Source organism: Salminus brasiliensis, chromosome 18 (assembly GCF_030463535.1).
Source record: "Salminus brasiliensis chromosome 18, fSalBra1.hap2, whole genome shotgun sequence".
NCBI classification, from domain to species: Eukaryota; Metazoa; Chordata; class Actinopteri; order Characiformes; family Bryconidae; genus Salminus; species Salminus brasiliensis.
The window spans coordinates 1,944,947-1,970,346 of record NC_132895.1 but is presented as its reverse complement, the minus strand read 5'-3'; the positions used below and the strand labels follow the sequence as shown (position 1 = coordinate 1,970,346).

At 42.4% G+C, this 25,400-nt stretch overlaps 1 protein-coding gene across 4 annotated transcripts in view; it reads left to right on the top strand.

Annotated features, from left to right (window-relative positions):
* Window positions 1–25,400, top strand: part of mapk10 (mitogen-activated protein kinase 10) — a 129,532-nt gene that overhangs the window by 23,377 nt on the left and 80,755 nt on the right. For all 4 annotated transcript variants that reach the window (XM_072661773.1, XM_072661775.1, XM_072661774.1 and 1 more), the window contains exon 2: window positions 24,461–24,532. In XM_072661773.1, coding sequence (XP_072517874.1) covers window positions 24,461–24,532 — 72 coding nt within the window. The remainder of the gene's footprint in view (window positions 1–24,460; window positions 24,533–25,400) is intronic.

Below are 25,400 nucleotides of genomic sequence, written 5' to 3'. Positions count from 1 at the left end.
CTCCTCTCTTCTCCTCTCCTCTCTTCTCCTCTCCTCTCTTCTACTCTCTTCTCCTCTCCTCTCTTCTCCTCTCCTCTCCTAATTTTTCTCCTCTCTTCTCTTCTCCTCTCCTCGCTTCTCTTCTCCGCTCCTCATTTTTCTCCTCTCTTCTCCTCTCCTCTCTTCTACTCTCTTCTCCTCTCCTCTCTTCTCCTCTCTTTTCCTCTCTTCTCCTTTCTTCTCTTTTCTTCTCCTCTCCTCTTTTATCTCTTCTTTTCTTCTCTTCTCTCTCTTCTCCTTTCTACTCTTTTCCTCATTTCTTCTCCTCTCTTCTCTTCTCCTCTCCTCATTTTTCTCCTCTCTTCTCCTCTCCTCTCTTCTCCGCTCCTCATTTTTCTCCTCTCTTCTCCTCTCCTCTCTTCTCCTCTCCTCATTTTTCTCCTCTCATCTTCTCTCTTCTCCGCTCCTCATTTTTCTCCTCTCTTCTCCTCTCCTCTCCTCATTTTTCTCCTCTTTTCTTCTCCTCTCTTCTCCTCTCTTCTCCTCTCCTCATTTTTCTCCTCTCTTCTCCTCTCTTCTCCTCTCCTCATTTTTCTCCTCTTTTCTTCTCCTCTCTTCTCCTCTCCTCATTTTTCTCCTCTCTTCTCCTCTCTTCTCCTCTCCTCATTTTTCTCCTCTTTTCTTCTCCTCTCTTCTCCTCTCTTCTCCTTTCTTCTCTTTTCTTCTCCTCTCCTCTTTTATCTCTTCTTTTCTTCTCTTCTCCTTTCTACTCTTTTCCTCATTTCTTCTCCTCTCTTCTCTTCTCCTCTCCTCATTTTTCTCCTCTCTTCTCCTCTCTTCTCTTCTCCTCTCCTCATTTTTCTCCTCTCTTCTCTTCTCTTCTCTTCTCTTCTCTTCTCCTTTCTTCTCTTCTCCTCTCTTCTCTTCTCCTCATTTTTCTCTTCTCTTCTCTTCTCTTCTTTTCTCCTCTCTTCTCCTTTCTTCTCTTCTCCCCTCTTCTCTTCACTTCTCTTCTCCTCTCCTCTCTTCTCCTCTCTTCTCTTCTCTTCACTTCTCTTCTCCACTCTTGTCTTCTCCTCTCTTCTCTTCTCCACTCTTGTCTTCTCCTCTCTTCTCTTCTCCACTCTTGTCTTCTCTTCTCCATTCTTCTCTTCTCCATTCTTCTCTTCTCTTCTCTTTACCTTTCTTCTGCTCTCTTCTCTTGTCCTTTCTTCTCCTTTGTTCTTGTCTCTTCTCCTCTCTTGTCTTTTTTTTCCCCTCTCCTGTCTCCTATTTTCTCCTCTTATCTCTCCTCTTATTTCTCCTCTTTTCTCCTCTCTTTCCTTCTCCTCTCTATTTGTCTTATCCTCTGTTCTCTTCATTCCTTTTCTCCTCTCCTCTCCTTTCTTGTCTTCTTTTTTCCCCTCTTCTCATCTCATCTCGTCTGCTTTGTTCTCGTTTCGTCTCGTCTCTTCTTCACACTCCTGGTCTATTCTCGTCTCGTCATGTCTAGCTTTGCCTTACATCTTCTCTTCTTGATCCATTGGGAGAACTTCATTCTCTGTGTTGGCCTCTGGTTCATGGCACTGCTGTGTTCGCAAATAAAGGAGAATGAGAAAGACCGAGTGTGAGAGAGATAGAGAAAGAGAGAGAGAGAGAGATCTAGTTATCCCTGTATTCTCTCTCTCTCTCTCTCTCTCTCTCTCTCTCTCGTTGTTGGAGCAGAGAGATTAATGGTCCTCTAGATTAAGTATGTAGACGAACAATTCAGCAACATTAAACGCTCCTTTATCTCCGTTTCATTCAGCTGCTGCTGCTTCGTTTATTCATTTATTTATGTTTATATATATATCCTCTCTCTCTCTCTCTCTCTCTCTCTCTCTCTCTCTCTCTTCCCCCCCAGCTCCAGAGTGAGGGTATAGGGGCTGGTGATGTGCTGGAGATATCATTCCCCTCTCATCCGTGTGCATTAGCTCAGGGAGTAGGTGCTCTGATGACATTAGCAGCTTCATGAGTGCAGTGGTCAGGTGAGGGCTGGAAATCCCTCCTCCTAATCCAGCTCCATCACGGGTTCGGCAGGATTATAATCGGAGGGATTGGCGGGGTGATGGAGTTCATAGCGCTCGGCATGTTCGCGTGGACAGGAGGAGGCATCAGCCATGCTTTTGCTCTCTCGCTCGCTGTCTCTGTCTCTTCATCTAGCTCTCTCTCTCTCTCTCTCTCTCTCTCTCTCTCTCTACTTACAGAAGGTGATCAGGGGTTCTTCAAGGGAAGAACGAGGGAAGCCGAGGGGGTGGACCAGCTCGGCTGGCTGACCAGTAGCATGCTAGCTATTGAAATCCAAGGGGGATCCAAGGTTCATTGACTCAGAACCCTCTCTGGTGCTGAATAGAACCATGTTTTAGTACAAAAGGTCTGAAGAACCGTCTAGTACTCATCATCCAGGCAAAATGCCTACACTCTTAGCATAAGCGGTTCTGATTGGTACTCATAAAAATAGTAGTGCTGTACAGAGGAACCATTTGAAGAACCTTCTGGAGAACCTTCTTAGCCAGCTGAGCTGGTCCACTCCCTCGGCTGTATTAGCTATCATGCTATTAGTTAGCCAGTCGAGCTGACCCCCCCCTTCACAGTTCGTTAGATCTTGCACAAGGTTAGCTCGATAAAAGTGCTCCAAGGAAGCCAAGGACAGCCCCGCCTTGGATCATGGGTGCTGACCTACAGGCCTTGGTGTCAGATCCCACAGCAGGACACCTTCAGAGGTCTTGTGGAGTCCATGCCTCAAATGGTCAGATCTGCTATGGCTTCACAGGAGGGGCTACTCAGTATAAGTACTGTAGACTCTGCTGTAAAGTCCAGCAGCGTGTCTTAAACGTCTTACAGTGCTGGGAGAGGTCTGACGGGTGCAGCCGTGTTCCTCAGACTGTAGTGTTGAGTCAGGGCTGCAGAGGCTCTGCCTCCTCCACTCTGTCCGGCTCTCTTAGGCCGAGTCAGCACAGAGCCTTTTATTACCGCAGTCGAAGCTGAACGATCGCCTGCAGCCCAGAGCACAAACAACGGAGACTTCAGGACGTCGACAGGCGCATATACACTGGACAAAAGTAATGGGACGCCTGCTTATTCACTGTTTCTGATGAAATCAAGGCTATTAATAAGAGCTGATCCTGCTTGTGTTGGAGTACGGTTGTGTTTGGATGCTGGTGTATAGTTAGAATTGAGCAATTTCCCGTTTTATAAATCACTCCGCATCACGGCTGAGAGGGACTGGAGACAGCGGGTAAAGTGCTTAACCGGCATGTTTAGAAAGGCCCGGCTGGCTAACCGGCTGTGATTGTACCTGCTTAGTCACTAATTTGCTCTTAATGGCATCAGACCGTGAAGAGGGTCCATGCACTGGACAGATAGGAGGTATTGCACAGCAGTAGGATATACACCACATATTCATTCAGTTATTAAATATGAAATAATGGACTTAGACACGCCAAAGCATGTCATGTCATTGACCCACATAGTCTAAAAATGGGGGTTGGCATTTAGGAGAAAGTGGGCCGATATCGCACCAGCCTTCTTTTGGGCCACAGGCCACATTTTGGGAAGCCCTGATTTCCTCCAGCTGCAGAGGCACAAGCCCTGGCTGTGTTCTGGACAGGTGTGCTCCAATTCTGCCGGCCCCCTTTCGCACACTGAAGTGCTTGCTCACTGCTGTAATGTGAAATAGCGGCGTCTGAGAGGAGAACTAGCTCAATACGTCGAGCTGCTGAAGTTCGGAGTGAGGTGTCAGCAGCAGCTGAACAGCTGGACGGACCATCAGCGCTTCTGCTTCTTCAGGAGGGAGGCGGGGCAATGGAACACCTGAGGCCAGGGGTGAAGGCCTGTACTCCCAGCTGAATACGGACAGCATGTTTTATTACACACCGAGCAGCCATAACATTAACACCACGTAACGTAAAAATCTGAGACACTCTGATGAGAACCAGACTGTGATGTTCTAGACAATGACTGGGTCAGAAGAACGTCTCCAAAACATCAGGTGGGTCTCATGGGGCGTTTCTGGTGTGCAGTGGTCAGTACCAAGGAAAGTGCTCCAAGGAAGCTAAGGACAGCCTTGGATCATGGGTGCTGACCTACAGGCCTTGGTACCAGATTCCACAGCAGGAGACTTCAGGACGTCGACAGGCGCATATACACTGGACAAAAGTATTGGGACGCCTGCTTATTCAGTGTTTCTGATGAAATTAAGGCTATTAATAAGAGTTGATCCTGCTTTTGTTGGAGTAACTGTCTCTACTGTCCAGAGAAGAAGACTTTCTACTAGATTTTGGGGGGCTTTATATACCCCTCCTCTAGTCCACGCCTGGCATTAGGCAGCATGGTGCCAATAGGTTCATGATGTTGATCTGCTCCAGAGAGTCCTATTCTATTGGCAGTACTTCTTCTCTACAGGGACTGTGTGTGCATTTGGGCAGTAGGTGCAACTTAGAAGGGGTGTCCACAAACATTTGGACATATAGTGTAGCTTTAGTGTTTGTGACTACACAAAGACTCTCAGTCCCCCAGTCTCAGGTGGCAGAGCTGTCAGCAGCCCAGTACACCCAGCATGGTTCAGAAATCCCGTCATTAAGACCAAATTGGGGGGGGTGAATGGGGTACCACATGAGGCCCTGAGGTCAGTAGGGTCCACAGCAGACCGGCTGCCTTCTGATGTTGAGTGATTTGAAGTCATTGTAGTAAATTAACTGAAAATAAGCAGTAAATTCTGTTTAATATCATTTATAGTTTAATAAAAACAACATTTAGGCATTTAAGGCAACTTAAATAATAATAATAATAATAATAAAAAAAAAATATATATATATATAGGTTTTGTGTGTATTATATTATATTAAATATGTAATATATTATAGTAAATATGTAAAAATAAAATATGATATAACAATAACACTACTATTAATAATAATCATAATTTTAAATAGCACTTCTCATACATTAAAATAACTGGACCAAGAAATAATCATAATTTACATAGTTAAGCATCTTTCTTCTTATTATTATTATTAGTGTTGCAATTTGTAGTAGTCATAGCAGTTCATCTTATAATTTGTATTATGATTATTAGTATGAATATTATAATAATAATTATTAATACTTAATATTGATTTATTTGTTCTTCCTCATCTTCTTGTTGGTGTAGTAAAAGTAATGTATTATGTATTATTGATATTCATAGTCATTGTAGAAATTAGTAATAGTAGTACTTTTTTCTATCCTTAGTAGTCATTATTATTATTATTATTATTATTATTATTATTAACACTAGTTTGTATTCTAGTCACTGTAGTCATAATATTATTATTAATACTATTATTATTATTATTATTTTATATTATTAACACTAGTTTGTTTTACATTAATTGTAGTAATTGTATTATTATTATTATTATTATTAATAACACTACTTTGTATTTCAGTCATTGCAGTCATTGTAATATTATTATTATTATTATTATAATTATTATTATTAACACTACTTTGTGTTCTAGTCATTGTAGTCATTGTATTATTATTATTATTATTATTATTGTTGTTATTGTTATTATTAGGTTAGCAGATGTAAAGAATGAGCTGAACAGTCGTGATGCTGTGCTGCTCTTGTGTAAGGATGGGTTCTTCCTGTGCGCTGTGTGTGTGTGTGTGTATGTGTGTGTGTGTGTGTGTGTGTGTGTTATTCCTTGTTGTTGTGTGATGACGCCAGTGCCCCTCCCCCACCCGCTGCACCCGCCCCACCCGCTGCACCTGCCCTGCGCCTGCTGCTCTGCCTCCGCTGCCAGACACAGATCAGGTTCTCATGTGCTCTGGTAATATTTCATGATCTGGTGGTCCTCATCAGCAAGCCAGACCCTGCTGCTGACACACACACATTCACACACACACACGCCGTTCACACACACACATGCCGTTCACATGCACACACACACACATATGCTGAACATGGCAGATGGCAGGAAAACAACAACAAGCCCTCAGGTGGCCTCCCCAGCCTTCATTAGCTGCATTGATACGCTTGTGTGTTCAAAGTGTGTGTGTGTGTGTGTGTGTGTAGGTTTCAGGTCAAAACTAAGCGGACACCAGCATTTCTGCGGAAATCAAGGGTATCATACATGTGTCCGTCCCCCTTTTCTGCAGTACCTGCCCCCTGAAGGTTCTACACTAGATGTTGGAACATTGCTGTGAGAAGGATTTGACTGCATTCAGACACAATAACAGCTTTAGTGAGGTAATGTTCTGATGTTAGATGATTACTTCTGCCACTCCCCAAAAGTACTGGATGGAGCTCCTCCACCATCATTCCAGAGAACACAGTTCTTCCACTGCTCCACAGCTCCTCAATGCTGGGGGGCTTCTTTATACCCCTCTACTAGCCCACGCCTGGCGTTATTAGGCAGCATGGAGCCAATAGGGTCATGTGCTCACTTGCCCCCCAGAGCGTCCTGTTCTTTTGGTCAGAGCTTTGCTTATCTATGGAGATTATAGAAGCTGTGTGTGAATGCCTGGTCAGCAGTGTCTGTATACTTCTGGACACGTGTATTATTTATGTACTGGAAGAGCAGCGAGTCGTTGAGGTCTTGAATCTTTCAGTCCAGCATAATGAGTTCCCTGTCGGTCAGATTCATGACTCGATGCTGATCTCTTGACCGCGGTGAGGCCTTGAGCTGAGGTCATTTCCTGTTTGGATTTATGAAGTAGGAGGAATGAAGATAGGCTGCTGGTGTGTGAGAGTCTTATATGGAACGATGACGATGATGATGATGATGAAGGTAAAATAGTGAATAGAGAATCTCAACTAATGCAGTTTTCTTTAGGGACTACTTTCTGTAGCTGCACTACACCCTGCAGCATGTATCCCTCCACCATTTTAATGATCTGATTTTAAAAGCAGGTTCTAGAGCCGAACTCTTCTCAGAACTCTGGTAGAACCGTGTCTCAGGCATCAGGCAGCGTCTTCATCACCATTAGGTGAAGAACTTTCTGTGAGGAGCTTTTAGTAGAGCTTCAGTCCTGCTCACAGCTGAAGTGTGTGTGGAGCTCGCGGGTTCATTTTGGACACTAAAGCTCCAGAGTTCCCTCAGGAGTTCATAAATTTGTATTGATTGACCTTCAAGATGAAATCATTACTGCTGTGGAGGATCTTATAAAGCAGCCAGCATCTCAGGATGTTCTCACACCAGTCTCTCGTCCTCCAGAAATCTTTTATTCATCTCTCTCTCTGTCTCCTCCCTCCCTCCCTCTCTCTCTCTGCTTATTCCTGTCTGCTCCCTCGCTCTGTTATCTGTCTGACCCTGCTCCTTTCTTTCCCCGTGAGCTACCCCACCATCCCCCTCCTCCACCGTGTTTGTTCTGCTCCTCAGTTCCTCACACAGGAGCGAGGTGATAAGAGGTTATTGCAGGAATGTTGTGATGTACAAATATCGACCAAATGAGACCCAAATATTAGCAGCACAGTGTCTACATCCAAACCTTCTGAAGATCTGAAGATCTGTAGACTATAGATCCAGTAAACCACCCACCCAGTCCCCCTCCAGAACCTAGTTCATCTAATCAGTCCAACAGTCTAATGTTATATAGAGTTAATTACAAGTAAACACTCTCACTGACCACTGACTTTGTTTATTTGGGTTTATTCTAATGTTATATAGAGTTAATTGGAGGTAGACACTCTCACTGAGCACTGACTTTATGTTTATTTGGGTTTATTCTAATGTTATATAGAGTTAATTAAAGATAGACACTCTCACTGACCACTGACTTTATGTTTATTTGGGTTTATTCTAATGTTATATAGAGTTAATTACAGGTAGACACTCTCACTGACCACTGACTTTATGTTTATTTGGGTTTATTCTAATGTTATATAGAGTTAATTACAGGTAGACACTCACTGGCCACTGACTTTATGTTTATTTGGGTTTATTCTAATGTTATATAGAGTTAATTACAGGTAGACACTCTCACTGAGCACTGACTTTGTTTATTTGGGTTTATTCTAATGTTATATAGAGTTAATTGGAGGTAGACACTCTCACTGACCACTGACTTTATGTTTATTTGGGTTTATTCTAATGTTATATAGAGTTAATTAAAGATAGACACTCTTAGTGACCACTGACTTTGTTTATTTGGGTTTATTCTAATGTTATATAGAGTTAACTACAGGTAGACACTCTCACTGACCACTGGCTTTATGTTTATTTGGGTTTATTCTAATGTTATATAGAGTTAATTACAGGTAGACACTCTCACTGACCACTGACTTTATGTTTATTTGGGTTTATTCTAATGTTATATAGAGTTAATTACAGGTAGACACTCTCACTGACCACTGACTTTATGTTTATTTGGGTTTATTCTAATGTTATATAGAGTTAATTACAGTTAGACACTCTCATTGAGCACTGCCTTCCACACAGTCTCAGCAAAACTCAGAGTCAGGAGTTATTAGCATGCTTTGCGTTCACCTGTCGAGGGTTACAGTGTGTTTCTGGTTGACAGACAGGTGAGATGACATTTCACAGATAAAAGGCAGGAAAATAAAGCGTAGCAGACTCTTAGGCTAGACAGGGAGAAGCCCCCCTGCAGAAGCAGGTGGGTTGGCGGGGGATGTGGGGGTGGGGATGGTGGGGGGCTTTTATCCACAGACATAATTATCATTTCCACTTTGCCCCTCGTTTCATGCCACGTTTTTACACTCTGTCTGCACCCTCTCATTTGCATATTCATGAAATTATATGCACATCTCAGCAGAGTCCCATCTAATACCTGCAGATGAACTGAGTAAATTAGCATAGGAGTGATCACAGCCTGGGGGATTGTTGTGGGGGTAGATGTGTGGAAGCTCCGTGGAGGCTGGTGGAGGATATGAATAAGGGGTGTACATCTTTGACCCCACAATTACTTGAACGTCTTTTATGCCAAGTCATTTTGGAGCATTTCTATTGGTCCGTTCATCATGAGATTATGATAATTAATGTTTATGTGGGTTTATTCTAAAGTTATATAGAGTTAATTACAGGTAGACACTCTTACTGACCACTGACTTTGTTTATTTGGGTTTATTCTAATGTTATATAGAGTTAATTACAGGTAGACACTCTCACTGACCACTGACTATGTTTATTTGGGTTTATTCTAATGTTATATAGAGTTAATTACAGGTAGACACTCTTACTGACCACTGACTTTGTTTATTTGGGTTTATTCTAATGTTATATAGAGTTAATTGCAGGTAGACACTCTCACTGACCACTGACTTTATGTTCATTTGGGTTTATTCTAATGTTATATAGAGTTAATTACAGGTAGACACTCTTACTGACCGCTGACTTTATGTTTATTTGGGTTTATTCCAATGTTATATAGAGTTAATTACAGGTAGACACTCTCACTGACCACTGACTATGTTTATTTGGGTTTATTCTAATGTTATATAGAGTTAATTGCAGGTAGACACTCTCACTGACCACTGACTTTATGTTCATTTGGGTTTATTCTAATGTTATATAGAGTTAATTACAGGTAGACACTCTCACTGACCACTGGCTTTATGTTTATTTGGGTTTATTCTAATGTTATATAGAGTTAATTACAGGTAGACACTCTCACTGACCACTGACTTTATGTTTATTTGGGTTTATTCCAATGTTATATAGAGTTAATTACAGGTAGACACTCTCACTGACCACTGACTATGTTTATTTGGGTTTATTCTAATGTTATATAGAGTTAATTACAGGTAGACACTCTCACTGACCACTGACTATGTTTATTTGGGTTTATTCTAATGTTATATAGAGTAAATTGCAGGTAGACACTCTCACTGACCACTGACTTTATGTTCATTTGGGTTTATTCTAATGTTATATAGAGTTAATTACAGGTAGACACTCTTACTGACCACTGGCTTTATGTTTATTTGGGTTTATTCTAATGTTATATAAAGTTAATTGCAGGTAGACACTCTCACTGACCACTGGCTTTATGTTTATTTGGGTTTATTCTAATGTTATATAGAGTTAATTACAGGTAGACACTCTCACTGACCGCTGACTTCATGTTTATTTGGGTTTATTCCAATGTTATATAGAGTTAATTACAGGTAGACACTCTTACTAACCACTGACTATGTTTATTTGGGTTTATTCTAATGTTATATAGAGTTAATTACAGGTAGACACTCTCACTGACCACTGACTATGTTTATTTGGGTTTATTCTAATGTTATATAGAGTTAATTGCAGGTAGACACTCTCGATGACCACTGACTTTATGTTCATTTGGGTTTATTCTAATGTTATATAGAGTTAATTGTAGGTAGACACTCTCACTGACCACTGGCTTTATGTTTATTTGGGTTTATTCTAATGTTATATAGAGTTAATTACAGGTAGACACTCTCACTGACCACTGACTTTATGTTTATTTGGGTTTATTCTAATGTTATATAGAGTTAATTACAGGTAGACACTCTCACTGACCACTGGCTTTATGTTTATTTGGGTTTCATCTTTGACACACAATTACTTGAATGTCATTTTGGAGCATTTCTATTGGTCCGTTCATCATGAGATTATGATAATATATAATATAAACATTTATTAATTAAATATAAACATTGAGCTGTGGAGCAGTGGAGGAACTGTGTTCTCTGGAATGATGGTGGTGGAGCTCCATCCAGTACTTTGGGATGAGTTGGGGATGATGAGGTGAGGTGACGCTCTTGTCAATGAGTTAAGTGTATTTTTAGCATTCTCTGTTATGAGACTGCGCTACAGCTGAGGCAGGGCATTGATGAAGTCCTCCATGTTGACTTGATGGGTGTGTGTTTGTGTGTGTGAGAGAGAACAGAGACACACTCACAGAGACAGGCCGAGGGTGGCTGGGTCAGTGGGTGGTGTTGTCCAGGTGATGGACATCCTCCATCTGTTCCTGGGCCTTAGGGACACTGACTCAAATTCAGTGTTACCTGATAATCCTTCAGTGCTCTGAGACCCCTCACCTGCAGAGCAGAATTAATTTGGGGAAATGAATTACCCCAAATGACTTATGGAACCGAATAGAATAAAATAGAGTAGAATAGACTAGACTAGAATACAGTAGAGTAGAAAATAATATAGTAGAATATAGTAGCATGAAGTAGATTAGAATAAAATAGAATAGAGTAGAATTGAAAAGATAAATAATGTAGTAGAATAGAATATAACAGAATAGAGTGGAGTACATTAGAACAAACTAGAATAGAGTAGAGTAGCGTAAAGTAGATTAGAATAAAATAGAATAAAGGGTGAAATAGAAAAGATTATAATATACTAGAATTATAATTACATATTTTTATAATATATCATTATAATAATATACTAGAATTAAAATTATACTATAAACTAGAACTATTAAGTATAGTAGAAAAAAATATAGAATAGAGCATAACAGAGTAGAGTGCAGTAGAATACACTTGCGTAGAACAGGCTAGAAAAGACTAGAATAGGCTAGAATAGAATCTCCAAAAAATAGAATAGAGTAGAATACAATATAATAGAACAGAGTAGAGTAGAACAATGTAGAGTAGAATATACTTGACATGAAGAGGATAGAACAGAGTAGAATCGACTACAATAGAATACAATAGAGTGAAAAATAATATAGTAGAATAGAACAGTGTAGAATATAATAGAGAACAATATATTAGAATAGAACAGTAGAGTAGACTCCAATTAAAACTGAATAGAACAGACTAGAATAGAGTAGAGTGAGGTAAAGCAGATTCGAATAGAATAGAGTAGAATAGAAAAGATTAGAATATACTAGAATAAAGTAGAGTAGTAATATAGAACATAATACAATAATACAAGTAGAACATAATATAGAGTAGAGTGAAGTAGAATATACAAGAATAGAATAGGCTAGAGAAGACTAGAATAGACTAGAATAGAATTTACTAAAATAGAATGGAGTAAAATACAATATAATAGGACAGAGTAGAGTAGAATTTACTAGAAATGAAGAGGATAGAACAGAGTAGAATAGAAAACAATGGAATACAATAGAGTATAAAATAATATAGCAGAATAGAACAGTAGAGTACAATTAAAATGATGTAATGAATAGAACAGACTAGAATAGAACAATAGAGTAGAATAGAATTAAAAACACTGGTATTAACTGGTATTAACCACACACACACACACACACACACACACACACACACACACACACACTCATTAAAGGGCTAGGGGTGTACTTTATTAAAGATGGATCCTGAGCTCTGCACACTGACAGCTCTGCCAATACTACTCAGGCACACTCATCCATACCCACTGTCCTGCACACGCCCACCGGGGTCACAGGCCCATCCATTCTGCATTCAGCGGGGGGAGCAAACCCGCCACGGTTCAGTCCTCCCCCCATCCATCACGTTACCTCTTATCTCCCTCTGACTGCAGCCTTGCTCTCTGTGTTCCTCACACTAACGCTGAGTTCACACTCCGTAATTCCTCACACTCTTATCAGACCGCCCCATCTCATCCCCCCATCACCCCCCATCACCCCCTGCCCAGACCCCTCCATCCCCGCCGCTCGATATGCTAAACACTCTGGGCCTCATGTACAGAGGCTGGGTGCACTGGTCTCAGACTGCGTGTTGTGTAATGGTGTGCAAACGGTTTATATATATATATATATATATATATATATATATATATATATATAGTCGCTGTCCAATGTCCAAATGTACATTTCACTGGAAACAGTGATTATATATAAATTAAGGATGATTTTAAATGTTCCTCCTATATATATATATATATGTGGATGTATGACATTGCTCTTGCAAAAACCATGTATCTCCTTCTCCATTTTTCACTTTTTGCCATAATTCAAATCTGTCCGTTGTTCTTTATACTGTATCAGAATTTCATGTTGAATAAATAGATCAATAGAAAAGACGAGGTATACGCCCACCATAGAGAGAGAGAGAGAGAGAGACATTTTATAAAAAAATATATATAAATGTTATTAAATATATTGTTTAATTTATGTTTCTATTGTATTACATGCTTTATCTATTTTTTATCTTTTAGTAAATTTAGTAAATCAAAAAGTCTAAAAAAATAATTGTCTTAAGTTTCCTGTAAAGTATTTGTTTGCTTATTTATACTTAACACATAATAAAAAAACAACAACAACAACAGAAAAATATATATATACATATATACAATATATATATACTTTCTTAAATCTGCTTTTCTACGTATTCGGCAGCTGTTTATTAGATTTTTTTGTCCATAATTTATGAAACACAATGCAAATGTTCATTTCCATAAAACACACTGCCTGGTCTACCTTGGTTGGTTTGGTTTGGTTGGTTTTCACTCCACAGCCAACCAGGCGAGGGCTGATTTCTCTGCAGTGTAACACAGAGCATCTGCTCATAGCTGTCGTAACGTTGATGATGATCTGGGCCGGATACCAGGTTAACCTCTGGCTACGGGAGCTTAGCTTAGCTCACACCCGCTGAGTGCACCTGATAGTTGGGTCGAGGTCAGATCACGTTCTCGCCACAAACGAACCGCTCCAGATTTCTGTTGGGACGGGCCGAGACCACCTCCTCTCATGGGTCTCAGTGCGGTTTGTTTTGGTTCTAATTCCAGTGTGATTACCGTTTTTACATCTGTCCAAACGAACCGAACCAGAGCCTGATTTAACCGGACTGAAGCGTGCAGGTGTGAGAACGGCCTCGGTGTACATAATTCTAAACACTTTCTGCACATTTGAGATATACATTTTATTTATTCACTGAATTTAACAGATTAAAAATTAATAAAATATAAGAATTATTAAAGCAGACTGTAATATATAAATAACCTGGAACTACAGCGTCCCGCTGAGAGCGTGGGTCGCCTTGCTGGCCAGGAGACCGACTCCTGAACGTGGGTGAATCCTGAGCCGTCCTAAACACACCTGAACCAACGCGAAACCTCAGGACGTTCTGGAGGCTCCAGTACGTACAATTCTCGGCACCGAATGGTGGTGTCGAGGCTCCTTAAGTACCCCCAGTCCCAGGTGAAACTCATGAACCTTGAATCAACACAATCAACAGAATGTGAACCGAACACACATGAACACAAATGAACATGAATCAACTCACTGAACCAAACACATGAACGCAAACGAAACGGAAGTCCTTATTTGGGCCTGTGGGCGGAGTCTCGGAATTGACCTGGGGTGCCTGAATACGGTCGTACCTACAGCCCATTTTATTGGACATATTGCAGAAATCTCTCATAAACACACTAACACTGTAGAACATTTATCAGTTATGAAAAGGATTCATAATAATAATAATAATAATAATAGTAATATGTTTATTATTAAGACTCTAGTCTCGTTGTGTCTGAGCTGACTGGACTGGTTAGAAGGAAATGACTGACTGGTGTGTTTGAAACAAGCTCCCCTGTTCCATAATGGAAGCACTGGTTCCATTTTGCTGGTGTTATGTGTCCACTTGATTGGAAATTGAGCTACAGAAAGCGAAAGTGGGCGAGAGACCGAGAGCAGGAGAGACGGTGCGAGAGAGAGAGAGAGAGAGAGAGAGAGCTTGGTCATTTATTTTTCAGAAGATGTGAACTAACAGTGCCAGAGCTGTGTAAAACATTTATTGTGTTGGGAATCAGCTGCTATTTATTCTTCTGACTGAGCTCAACAGTAGGGCTGCACAATTCCAGGCCCTGGTTCTACTGGTACACACTGTGATACAGTGACTGTCAACATATTCAAAAAACACTAATCAATAAATCCAGTCAGATCAATATTTATCCATGCAAATCTGTAAATGAGTGGGTTTATCTGCTTCTTTCAGGTGCCTTCATTATATAATCTCCTTAGAAAAGCACTGACCGTTAGAATGGGACACTCTGGGACACTGTCCTGCACCGTAAGATCACCCTGCCCAGTGGCAAGCGTAGGCTGGAGGAGTATAAAGACAAGACAGGACAACCATATTTACCATTAGTGACGGACTCAGTCCGCAGTGAACACACACACACACACCAGTTAACAGTGAACACACATGCCCGGAGCGGTGGGTGGGCAGCCATTGCTGCTCCGCCCAGGGAGCAGAGAGGGTGAAGAGCCTTGATCACCCTCTCAGTGGCAGCTTGAGGGCGTTGAGGTCATCTGGAGTGATGGTGAAGCTCCATCTGGGACCTCTGGAATGGATTAGAGCATCAGATCCGTTCCTGACCTCACTGCTGCTCTCGTTCTCTCATGTGGCTGAATACAATCAAATCCTTCTCACAGCTAGAGTAGTAGAAAGCCTGATCAGAAACGTAGAGGCTGTTCCCATTTCAGAGGAGATGAGGATGGGGTCTGATAAGAAGTGAAGATCTCACAGGGCGAATTCTAAACATCTCGGTGTGTGTGTGTGTGTATGTGTATGTGTATGTGTGTGTGTGTGTGTGTGTGTGTGTGTGTTATCACGACCTCACAGCCCACAGGTGCCAATTTCCATTAATGAGCTTATTCCCACTCTCTCTCTCTCTCTCTCTCTCTCTCTGTCTCTCTCTCTCTCTCTCTTTCTCTTTGAGTCTATTCAGAGTTGGACTCTGGCTATGTGACTCTGCTGCTAATGACCGTCCCCATAGACACCTCGGCCGTAGGAGTGGCAGAGTGACTCACAGGCGTCCGAAACATTACAATCACTCCAGCTAATTCCAGCCAGGCACACACACACACACACACACACACACACACATTCTCCAGATCACTTAAAGCAACACTATGCAGCATTTGTACCTTTAAACAGTTCATCTTTCTGTTCCTGACCTTCTCACTTTTCATCAGCTCCATTTCCTCAAGCTTGTTTTACTGCAGAAGCTCCAGATCTCCTCAGAATAGATAAAGCAGCTGAACATAAATCCAGTAAAAAGGAGAAACAAGAGCTTCTCATTCTGAAGAAAGAAAGTAGTGAGATCTTGTCGGTGAGCTAGTCTGAAGAACAGAGCTCGGTTCCTCCAGGGTTCTCCTGGACGCCCCCCAGTCCAGCCAGCACAGCGTGGAGGATGTGTTCAACTCCATCAGCAGCAGCAGCAGCAGCAGCAGCTCACCTGATTTACCATCATTAAGCCCTGATTTACCACCAAACCAGGTGTTGATCTGAGGAGAGCTCTAAATAATACTAGACTCCATGAGAGAGGAGAACTTTGGAGATGTTCTAATGATGAACACAGTGATGGAGAACCTCCACCACCACTTTCTGTAGGAGTGTTATTATTAGTGTTATTCTAATATTCACAGGGGGCTAATGCTTTTGCACAGTACTACATTAAGGGGGGTGTCTATGTTTACATGGCCTCCCGTCAATCTCATCCGTCCCCCTTTTTAAACTGGAAAATGGTCAAATACAGCGTTCAGAAAAAAGTATTTGGACACCTGCTCATTCATTGTTTCTTCTGAGCTGATTCTGCTTTTGTTGGAGTAACTGTCTCTACTGTCCAGAGAAGGAGACTTTCTATTAGATTTTGGAGGAGGAGCATTGCTGTGAGGATTTGATTGCATTCAGTGACAAGAGTGTTAGATTAGTGAGGTCAGGATGTTGGATGATGATGATCACCACCCCACCTCATCATCATCATCATCCCCAACTCATCCCAAAAGAACTGGAGCATCATCATTCTTGCATCACGTCTTGCATTAGGTTGCAATTGGTGCATTTTAAAGTAGCATGCATTCATTTGAAAAGGGGTGTCCACAAACATTTGGCCTTCTATGAGATTTCTTTTCTACCCAACACTGCTGATGTGTATGGAGGCTGCAGACGTCTGAGCGATGAGATTTCTCCCGTGGTGAGATGTGTTTTCTTGCTAATGCCACTTTTGTGACCGTTTCTTTCGGCGAACCGTGCCCAGGCTCGTCACCAAGGTAACGGAGCGCAGGAATGCTGGCATTGATAATACAGCATTCAATCAGGCCAGTCTTCTCTCTAGTGTGGAGAGAATGGACGTGCACCAAACCTTCAAACATGTGCAACACTTGCTCATGAACTCCTTTCATTAAGGAATGTGCCGATATGTTCAGTTTCATAATTAACTGGAACTGCAACTGATTTCTAAACCCCGCCCCCCCCTCCAAAAAAATCCAAATGCCTAAAAAAAAAGGGCAAGCTTGAAAACATAAAGAAGACATCAGTCATAATATTAAAACCACCTGCCTAATTTTGGGTAGGCCACTAAAACAGCTCTGACCCATCTAGAGTACACAAGACCTCAGAAGGTGTCCTGTGGTATCTGGACACCTTCAGACATTGGCAGCAGGTCCTTTAAGTCCTGTAAATGGCAAGGTGGGACCTCCATGATCATCAATGAGTCCTGGGCGTCCATGACCATTGTTTTTTGTAGGTACTGACCACTGCATACAGGAAACACCCCACCTGATGCTTTTGGAGAACTCTCTGATGATCTGGTTCCAGTGGCTCCTGTCAAGATGTGGAAGGTGATGAAGGCCTTGAAGGTGATGAAGCAGAAGAAGTGGACAAGCGTAAGAATCTGAGACACTTTGACAAGAAGAACCGGACTGTGATGTTCTAGATAATGACCGGGTCAGGAGAACATCTCCACCAAAACATCAGCAAGCAGGTCTTGTGGGGTTTTCCCTCCCGGTATGCAGTGGTTAGTACCTTCCGGTGAACCAGCGACAAGGTCATGGCTGCCCAAGGTTCAGTGATGCTCAGGGAGGCCCCGCCCACCTCACAACTTACAGGACTTAAGGGATCTGCTGCCAACGTCAGTCTTGGTGCCAGAGACCACATCAAAGCTTTGTTCTGACCGACATGACATTAGGCAGGTGGTTTTAATGTTATGGCTGGTGAGTGTAAATGGGCCTCATTTGCATACACTGTGTGTTTAAGGGTCCTAAAGTGCGCAGTGCTGCTTGTCAGGATGCCAAGCAAAGTGCCTAATTGTTAGTTTGAGGGTAATTAGGGTGCAGTTAGTGAGCCACACCCACAAATTAGCTTATTTAGAGCTATTCAGAGCATCTTTTTGCTGCTGCGGTAAGTCTCTCTCGCTCTCTCTCTCTCTCTCTCTCTCTGTTTTTAGCATTATTTCAGCTCTGATATTGTTGACTCATTCCCGGCGGAAGGCATGTGAAAGCGGCAGCAGCCCTAATGCTCGTTATTTTAGCACAGTCGGCCTCAACGGGGCGGCAAATGGCTCTCTGTGTGGCTGATGACGGCCGTTAGCTGAGTGAATGGACTCTGTCGCGCTGTTTCCCAAATAGGGAAGGAAATAGGACTCTCAGATTAGCAGGAGAGGAAAGAGGAGCGACAGCAGCCTGATGTTATTATTATTCAGCTGAAATCATGTGCCTTACACTCACATCACAGGCCCGGTTTACACTGCGTCGCTAATAAGGGTGTAATTACACGGTAATAATTCATGTAATAACAGTGTAATAACTACTGGTGTCATCGCTGCTGTTACAGATGGATACCTACAGTAGTGCAGCTTATGTAAAAGCACAGGTTTGGCATCTCAGTAGTTATAACAGGAAGGCAGCAGGTTATATAAACACACCTACCCTCCTCTTATTACACATCTATAACTGCACTTCCTGCAGGATTTGCAGCTTAAGCGGTTCCCACTTCCAGGCGGTAGCTCGGCTGGTGCTATGTGGTCGTTAAGATATTCCCGGTGGTTTCTATAGTGTTGCTAGCTGTTTGCTGTGCTATTCCAGGTGGTTGCTATGGTGTTGCTAGGTGCTTGCTACACGAGTGCTACGGGTGTTGCAAGCTGATTGGTAAGGTATTTCAATCGCTTGCTATGGTGGTTGCTAGGAAGTTGCTGTGGTATTCCAGGTAGCTTTTGTGGTGTTTCTATCTGGTTTTCCAAGGTGGTTGCTATGGTGTTGCTAGGTGGTGGCTATGACGTTGCTAGGTGCTTGCTACACGAGTGCTGCAGGTGTTGCAAGCTGATTGGTAAGGTATTTTAATCGCTTGCTATGGTGGTTGCTAGGAAGTTGCTGTGGTATTCCAGGTAGCTTTTGTGGTGTTTCTATCTGGTTTTCCCTGGTGGTTGCTAGGTGGTTGCTATCGTGTTGCAAAGCGGTTGCTATGACCTTGTTATTATGTTGCTTAGTGCTTAATAGATGGGTAATTGCTATGGTGTTGGTTAGTGGCTGCTAGGGTTTTATTAGGTGGTTGCTAGGCATGTGCTATGGTGTCCCAGTGGTGTCCCAGCGGTTGCTGTGGTACCCTGTGTAGTTGGTTGGGTATTACTAGTGTATTTGTATCATTATGACATTTTAAGGGTGCACAAACTTTTGCACCCCATTAATTCCTTTTTGAAACATTTCTACAGAAATAGATGAATTGATGAAGAAACTACCTCCACCATGTTTGGAGGCTGTACTACTGTAGCCTGGCTAGCTCTCACTGTGAGCTGTTGATGAAACTACCTCCACCATGTTTGGAGGCTGTACTACTTTAGCCTGGCTAGCTCTCACTGTGAGCTGTTGATGAAACTACCTCCACCATGTTTGGAGGCTGTACTACTTTAGTCTGACTAGCGCTCACTGTGAGTTGTTGATGAAACTACCTCCACCATGTTTGGAGGCTGTACTACTTTAGCCTGGCTAGCTCTCACTGTGAGCTGTTGATGAAACTACCTCCACCATGTTTGGAGGCTGTACTACTTTAGCCTGGCTAGCTCTCACTGTGAGCTGTTGATGAAACTACCTCCACCATGTTTGGAGGCTGTACTACTTTAGCCTGGCTAGCTCTCACTGTGAGCTGTTGATGAAACTACCTCCACCATGTTTGGAGGCTGTACTACTTTAGCCTGGCTAGCTCTCACTGTGAGCTGTTGATGAAACTACCTCCACCATGTTTGGAGGCTGTACTACTTTAGCCTGGCTTGCTCTCACTGTGAGCTGTTGATGAAACTACCTCCACCATGTTTGGAGGCTGTACTACTGTAGCCTGGCTAGCTCTCACTGTGAGCTGTTGATTAAAGTACCTCCACCATGTTTGGAGGCTGTACTACTTTAGCCTGGCTAGCTCTCACTGTGAGCTGTTGATGAAACTACCTCCACCATGTTTGGAGGCTGTACTACTTTAGCCTGGCGAGCTCTCACTATGAGCTGTTGATGAAACTACCTCCACCATGTTTGGAGGCTGTACTACTTTAGCCTGGCTTGCTCTCACTGTGAGCTGTTGATGAAACTACCTCCACCATGTTTGGAGGCTGTACTACTGTAGCCTGGCTAGCTCTCACTGTGAGCTGTTGATGAAACTACCTCCACCATGTTTGGAGGCTGTACTACTTTAGCCTGGCTAGCTCTCACTGTGAGCTGTTGATGAAACTACCTCCACCATGTTTGGAGGCTGTACTACTTTAGTCTGACTAGCGCTCACTGTGAGTTGTTGATGAAACTACCTCCACCATGTTTGGAGGCTGTACTACTTTAGCCTGGCTAGCTCTCACTGTGAGCTGTTGATGAAACTACCTCCACCATGTTTGGAGGCTGTACTACTTTAGCCTGGCTAGCTCTCACTGTGAGCTGTTGATGAAACTACCTCCACCATGTTTGGAGGCTGTACTACTTTAGCCTGGCTAGCTCTCACTGTGAGCTGTTGATGAAACTACCTCCACCATGTTTGGAGGCTGTACTACTTTAGCCTGGCTAGCTCTCACTGTGAGCTGTTGATGATGAAACTACCTCCACCATGTTTGGAGGCTGTACTACTTTAGCCTGGCTAGCTCTCACTGTGAGCTGTTGATGAAACTACCTCCACCATGTTTGGAGGCTGTACTACTTTAGCCTGGCTAGCTCTCACTGTGAGCTGTTGATGATGAAACTACCTCCACCATGTTTGGAGGCTGTACTACTTTAGCCTGGCTAGCTCTCACTGTGAGCTGTTGATGAAACTGTTCTAATGATGAACACAGTGATGGAGATCCACCACCACGTTCTGTAGGAGTGTTATTATTAGTGTTTATTCTGATATCAGCGCTGATGAGCAGCTCTTCACTCTGATTCTCACAGGTGTGTGTAGTCATTTGAACGGTACTGGTACCACTTAGCACAGAGGAAAACCTTATTTGCCCAGATGACCCACATATCCAGGCTGGATGCTAATCTGATGGCTGATGGCGAACGCCTCCTCCGGTACAGCGTGTCCTTTGGCCAAGTTGGATGACGCATGCTTGGCTTCTGCTGGCTGAGATGAAGGATGGAAAATGCTGATAAATATTTAACGCGGAGCCGTGGGGCGTTTTAAAGAGGCAGCATGCCGCCTCCTCGGGAGCGTGGCAGGAACCACTGGGGGGAAGGCAAAGGAAATCATCAGCTCACATTTACATGCTGTTGACTTCTGAGTGACACCGGCTATTCTTGGAACGCTCATCATCATCATCATCATCATCATCATTACACGGGGGCTAATGTGCCCATTCTGACGGGGTGCAGATTGCAATCTGTGGATTCTAGGGGTGGGCGATATTGGCGGGAATGGAACATTGCAATGCTGAAGTAGATGCACTGTGTGTCCAAATGTTTGCGGACACCCCTTTTAGTTTAGCACTCATTGCTGACACACACAGCTTGTTTAGTCTCTGTAGAGACATAGAAGTACTGCCAATACAATAGGACTCTCTGAAGCAGATCAACATCATGACCCTATTGGCACCATGCTGCCTAATAACACCAGGCGTGGGCTAGTAGAGGGGTATAAAGCCCCCCAGCATTGAGGAGCTGTGGAGCAATAGAAGAAGAACTGTGTTCTCTGGAATGATGGATGGTGGAGCTCCATCCAGTACTTTTGGGATGGGGTGGGGTGGTGCTGTCCAGAAACATTTGGCCATGTAGTGTATTTTTCACCTATTGTAATCATTTCTGTTGCGCGTGAAGCCGTGTCTGTCACCATGTCTCTCTGAGGAGAGTACCTGTGAAAACATCTCAAAGCCGTGACACCTGTACTGTACCTGTCTGGTCCCCCTCCAGGCGATCGAGGTGGAGACAGAGCTCGGAAGGTGTCAGTCTTCAGAGAGGATGGAGTGAGTGAACATGTGTTTGAAATGAACTCATCATCCAGTCCGTGGTGTAATAACGCCTCCCTTATTCCCTTATTCGGAAAAGTAGATTCCGCCGTCAGTCTGTCGTTCTCCTCCGTCTCTGAGGCAGAAATCAGGACAGCGCCGGCTTGTGGAACACAGTAATGGATTTATCTATTCTTCTGCTTTATGAAATATTGAGCCAGATGTACGAACAAGCTCCGGCGTGGCACACAACACAAATGGGCCTTGATGCGAGCTGAAATTAAGTCGACTGAGTTTTACTAAAACTGCATCGGACCACCAGCTGTGCACGGAATCACCTACAAACAGTGTGTTTCTGCAGCGCAGAGCCGAAAAGATGAATGGAAATATTGGAGTTGTCAACAAGCTCGGGGCATAAAAATAGCTCTGTAAATAAGACACAGCTTAAGCTATTCCCAGGCCGTTACTATGGTATTCCAGATGGTTGCTAGGTGGTTGAAATGATTAAGCAATGTAGCTTTTCAAAGTTTTTAAATTTGTTAAGGCAAAGTGTGTTTGATGTGATTTATAGAGTATTCTGGATGGTTGCTATTGTTTTTCAGACAGTTGCTAGGGTGTTGCTATGGTATCCCATGTGGTTGCCAGGAAGTAGCTAGGGGGTTGTGATAGTATAACAAACCAAATGATTTCTGTTGTTTTTCAGGCAGTTGGTAGGGTGTTGCTATGGTATCCCATGTGGTTGCCAGGAAGTAGCTAGGGGGTTGTGATAGTATAACAAACCAAACGATTGCTATTGTTTTTCAGGCAGTTGCTAGGGTGTTGCTATGGTAGCCCATGTGGTTGCCAGGGAGTGGCTAGATGGTTGTGATAGTATAACAAACCAAATGATTGCTATTGTTTTTCAGGCAGTTGCTAGGGTGTTGCTATGATATCCCATGTGTTTGCCAGGAAGTAGCTAGGTGGTTGTGATAGTATAACAAACCAAACGATTGCTATTGTTTTTCAGGCAGTTGCTAGGGTGTTGCTATGATATCCCATGTGTTTGCCAGGAAGTAGCTAGGTGGTTGTGATAGTATAACAAACCAAATGATTGCTATTGTTTTTCAGGCAGTTGCTAGGGTGTTGCTATGATATCCCATGTGTTTGCCAGGAAGTAGCTAGGTGGTTGTGATAGTATAACAAACCAAACGATTGCTATTGTTTTTCAGGCAGTTGCTAGGGTGTTGCTATGATATCCCATGTGTTTGCCAGGAAGTAGCTAGGTGGTTGTGATAGTATAACAAACCAAATGATTGCTATTGTTTTTCAGGCAGTTGCTAGGGTGTTGCTATGGTATCCCGTGTGGTTGCCAGGGAGTAGCTAATTGGTTCTAATAGTATAACAAACCATGCAGAGCATTCAAAGTTTGCATAGTATGTTATGGCAAAATATGTTCAAAGTGGTTGCTGAGTGTTTCATGTAGTTGCAAGGGTGCTGCTATGGTGTTCTAGACAGTTACTTGTGTGTTGCTATGTGTGTTTTAGGTGGTTGCTAGGGCATTGATATGGTGGTTACTATGGTACCACCCCAGTGAGTAGCTTGGTGGCTGTAGTAGTATAACAAAGAATTCATAGCATTTCAGAAATTGCTAATGTGCCATATATATGTAATGGCAAAATATGTTGAAGGTGGTTGCTAGGGAGTTGCTGGATGATTGAGGTAGTGTTTCAGGGAGTTGCAAGGGTGTTGCTATGGTATCCCATGTGGTTGCCAGGGAGTAGCTAGGTGGTTGTAATAGTATAACAAACCATGCAGAGCGTTCAAAGTTTGCATAATATGTTAGGGCAAATTATGTTCAAAGGTTGCTAGGGTGTTGCTGGATGGTTGCTGTAGTGTTCCAGGCAGTTGCAAGGGTGCTGCTATGGTGTTCCAGGCAGTTGCTTGTGTGTTGCAATGTGTCTGTTAGGTGGTTGCTAGGGCGCTGATATGGTGGTTGCTAGAATGTTGGTTGCAAGGTGGTTAATGTGGTATCCCAGGTGGATGCCAGGGAGTAACTTGGTGGTTGTAGTAGTATAACAAAGCATTCATAGCATTTCAGAAATTGCAGTTATATTTTGCAATATATATCTAATGGCAAAATATGTTGAAGGGTGTTGCTATGGTGTTCCAGGTGGTTGCTGGGATGTTTCCAGGTGGCTTCTGTAGCTATCTGGTTGCTAGGCTGTAGTGTTCCATGTGATTGCTAAAATGTTGCTAGGTGGTTGCTGTGGTGTTCAAGGATGCTGCAGTTGTGTTCAAGGCAGTTACTGGGGTGTTGCCAGGTATTACAGAGAATAGATTCAGAGAAATTGTTACTATGGTTGCAAACTTGACAATTACCATCAAGAAGATCAATTTTAACCAGTTGCAGTGATCGTGTCCTTTCCTCTTTTTGTGTCTTTCAGGTATTTATGAACAGACATTTCTTATACAACTGCAGTGCACCAATCCTGGATGTGAAGATTGCCTTTTGTCAGGTGTGTGTTCCATACAGGTAAAATAAAAGGTAGAGTATTCATTCACTTCCATTATCCCCTTCATTTGTTGTCAGTGTGTTTGTGTCTGAACTCAATGTGTCTGTTTTGTGGCTTTTGGCTTCCTGTCTCTGGAAAATGTGAACTCAGTGTTCAATAACGAGCACAGCCAGCTCTATTATTTAAGCATACTTTCATTAGTTAGTTCATTTATTGATTGCTTTTTAGTGAACCTCTGTGAACTGACATTCTCTGACACAATTCATTAGAGTATATTAGAGTGTATATATCTGAAGGTATGAATTCTAGTGTTGGATAAACTCTGCAGAACATTCTGATTAACTGAAAACTCTATATAACAGTAGAATAAATCAGTGGTCAGTGGGAGTGTCTACCTGTAATTAACTCAATATAACAGAAGACACCTAAATAAACATAAAGTCAGTGGTCAGTGAGAGTGTCTACCTGTAATTAACTCTATATAACATTAGAATAAACCCAAATAAACATAAAGTCAGTGGTCAGTGATAGTGTCTACCTGTAATTAACTCTATATAACATTAGAATAAACCCAAATAAACATAAAGTCAGTGATCAGTGAGAGTGTCTACCTGTAATTAACTCTATATAACATTAGAATAAACCCTAATAAACATAAAGTCAGTGGTCAGTGATAGTGTCTAACTGTAATTAACGCTATATAACATTAGAATAAACTCAAATAAACAAAGTCAGTGGTCAGTAAGTGTCTACCTGTAATAAACTCTATATAACATTAGAAAAAACCCAAATAAACATAAAGTCAGTGTTCAGTGAGAGTGTCTACCTGCAATTAACTCTATATAACATTAGAATAAACCCAAATAAACAA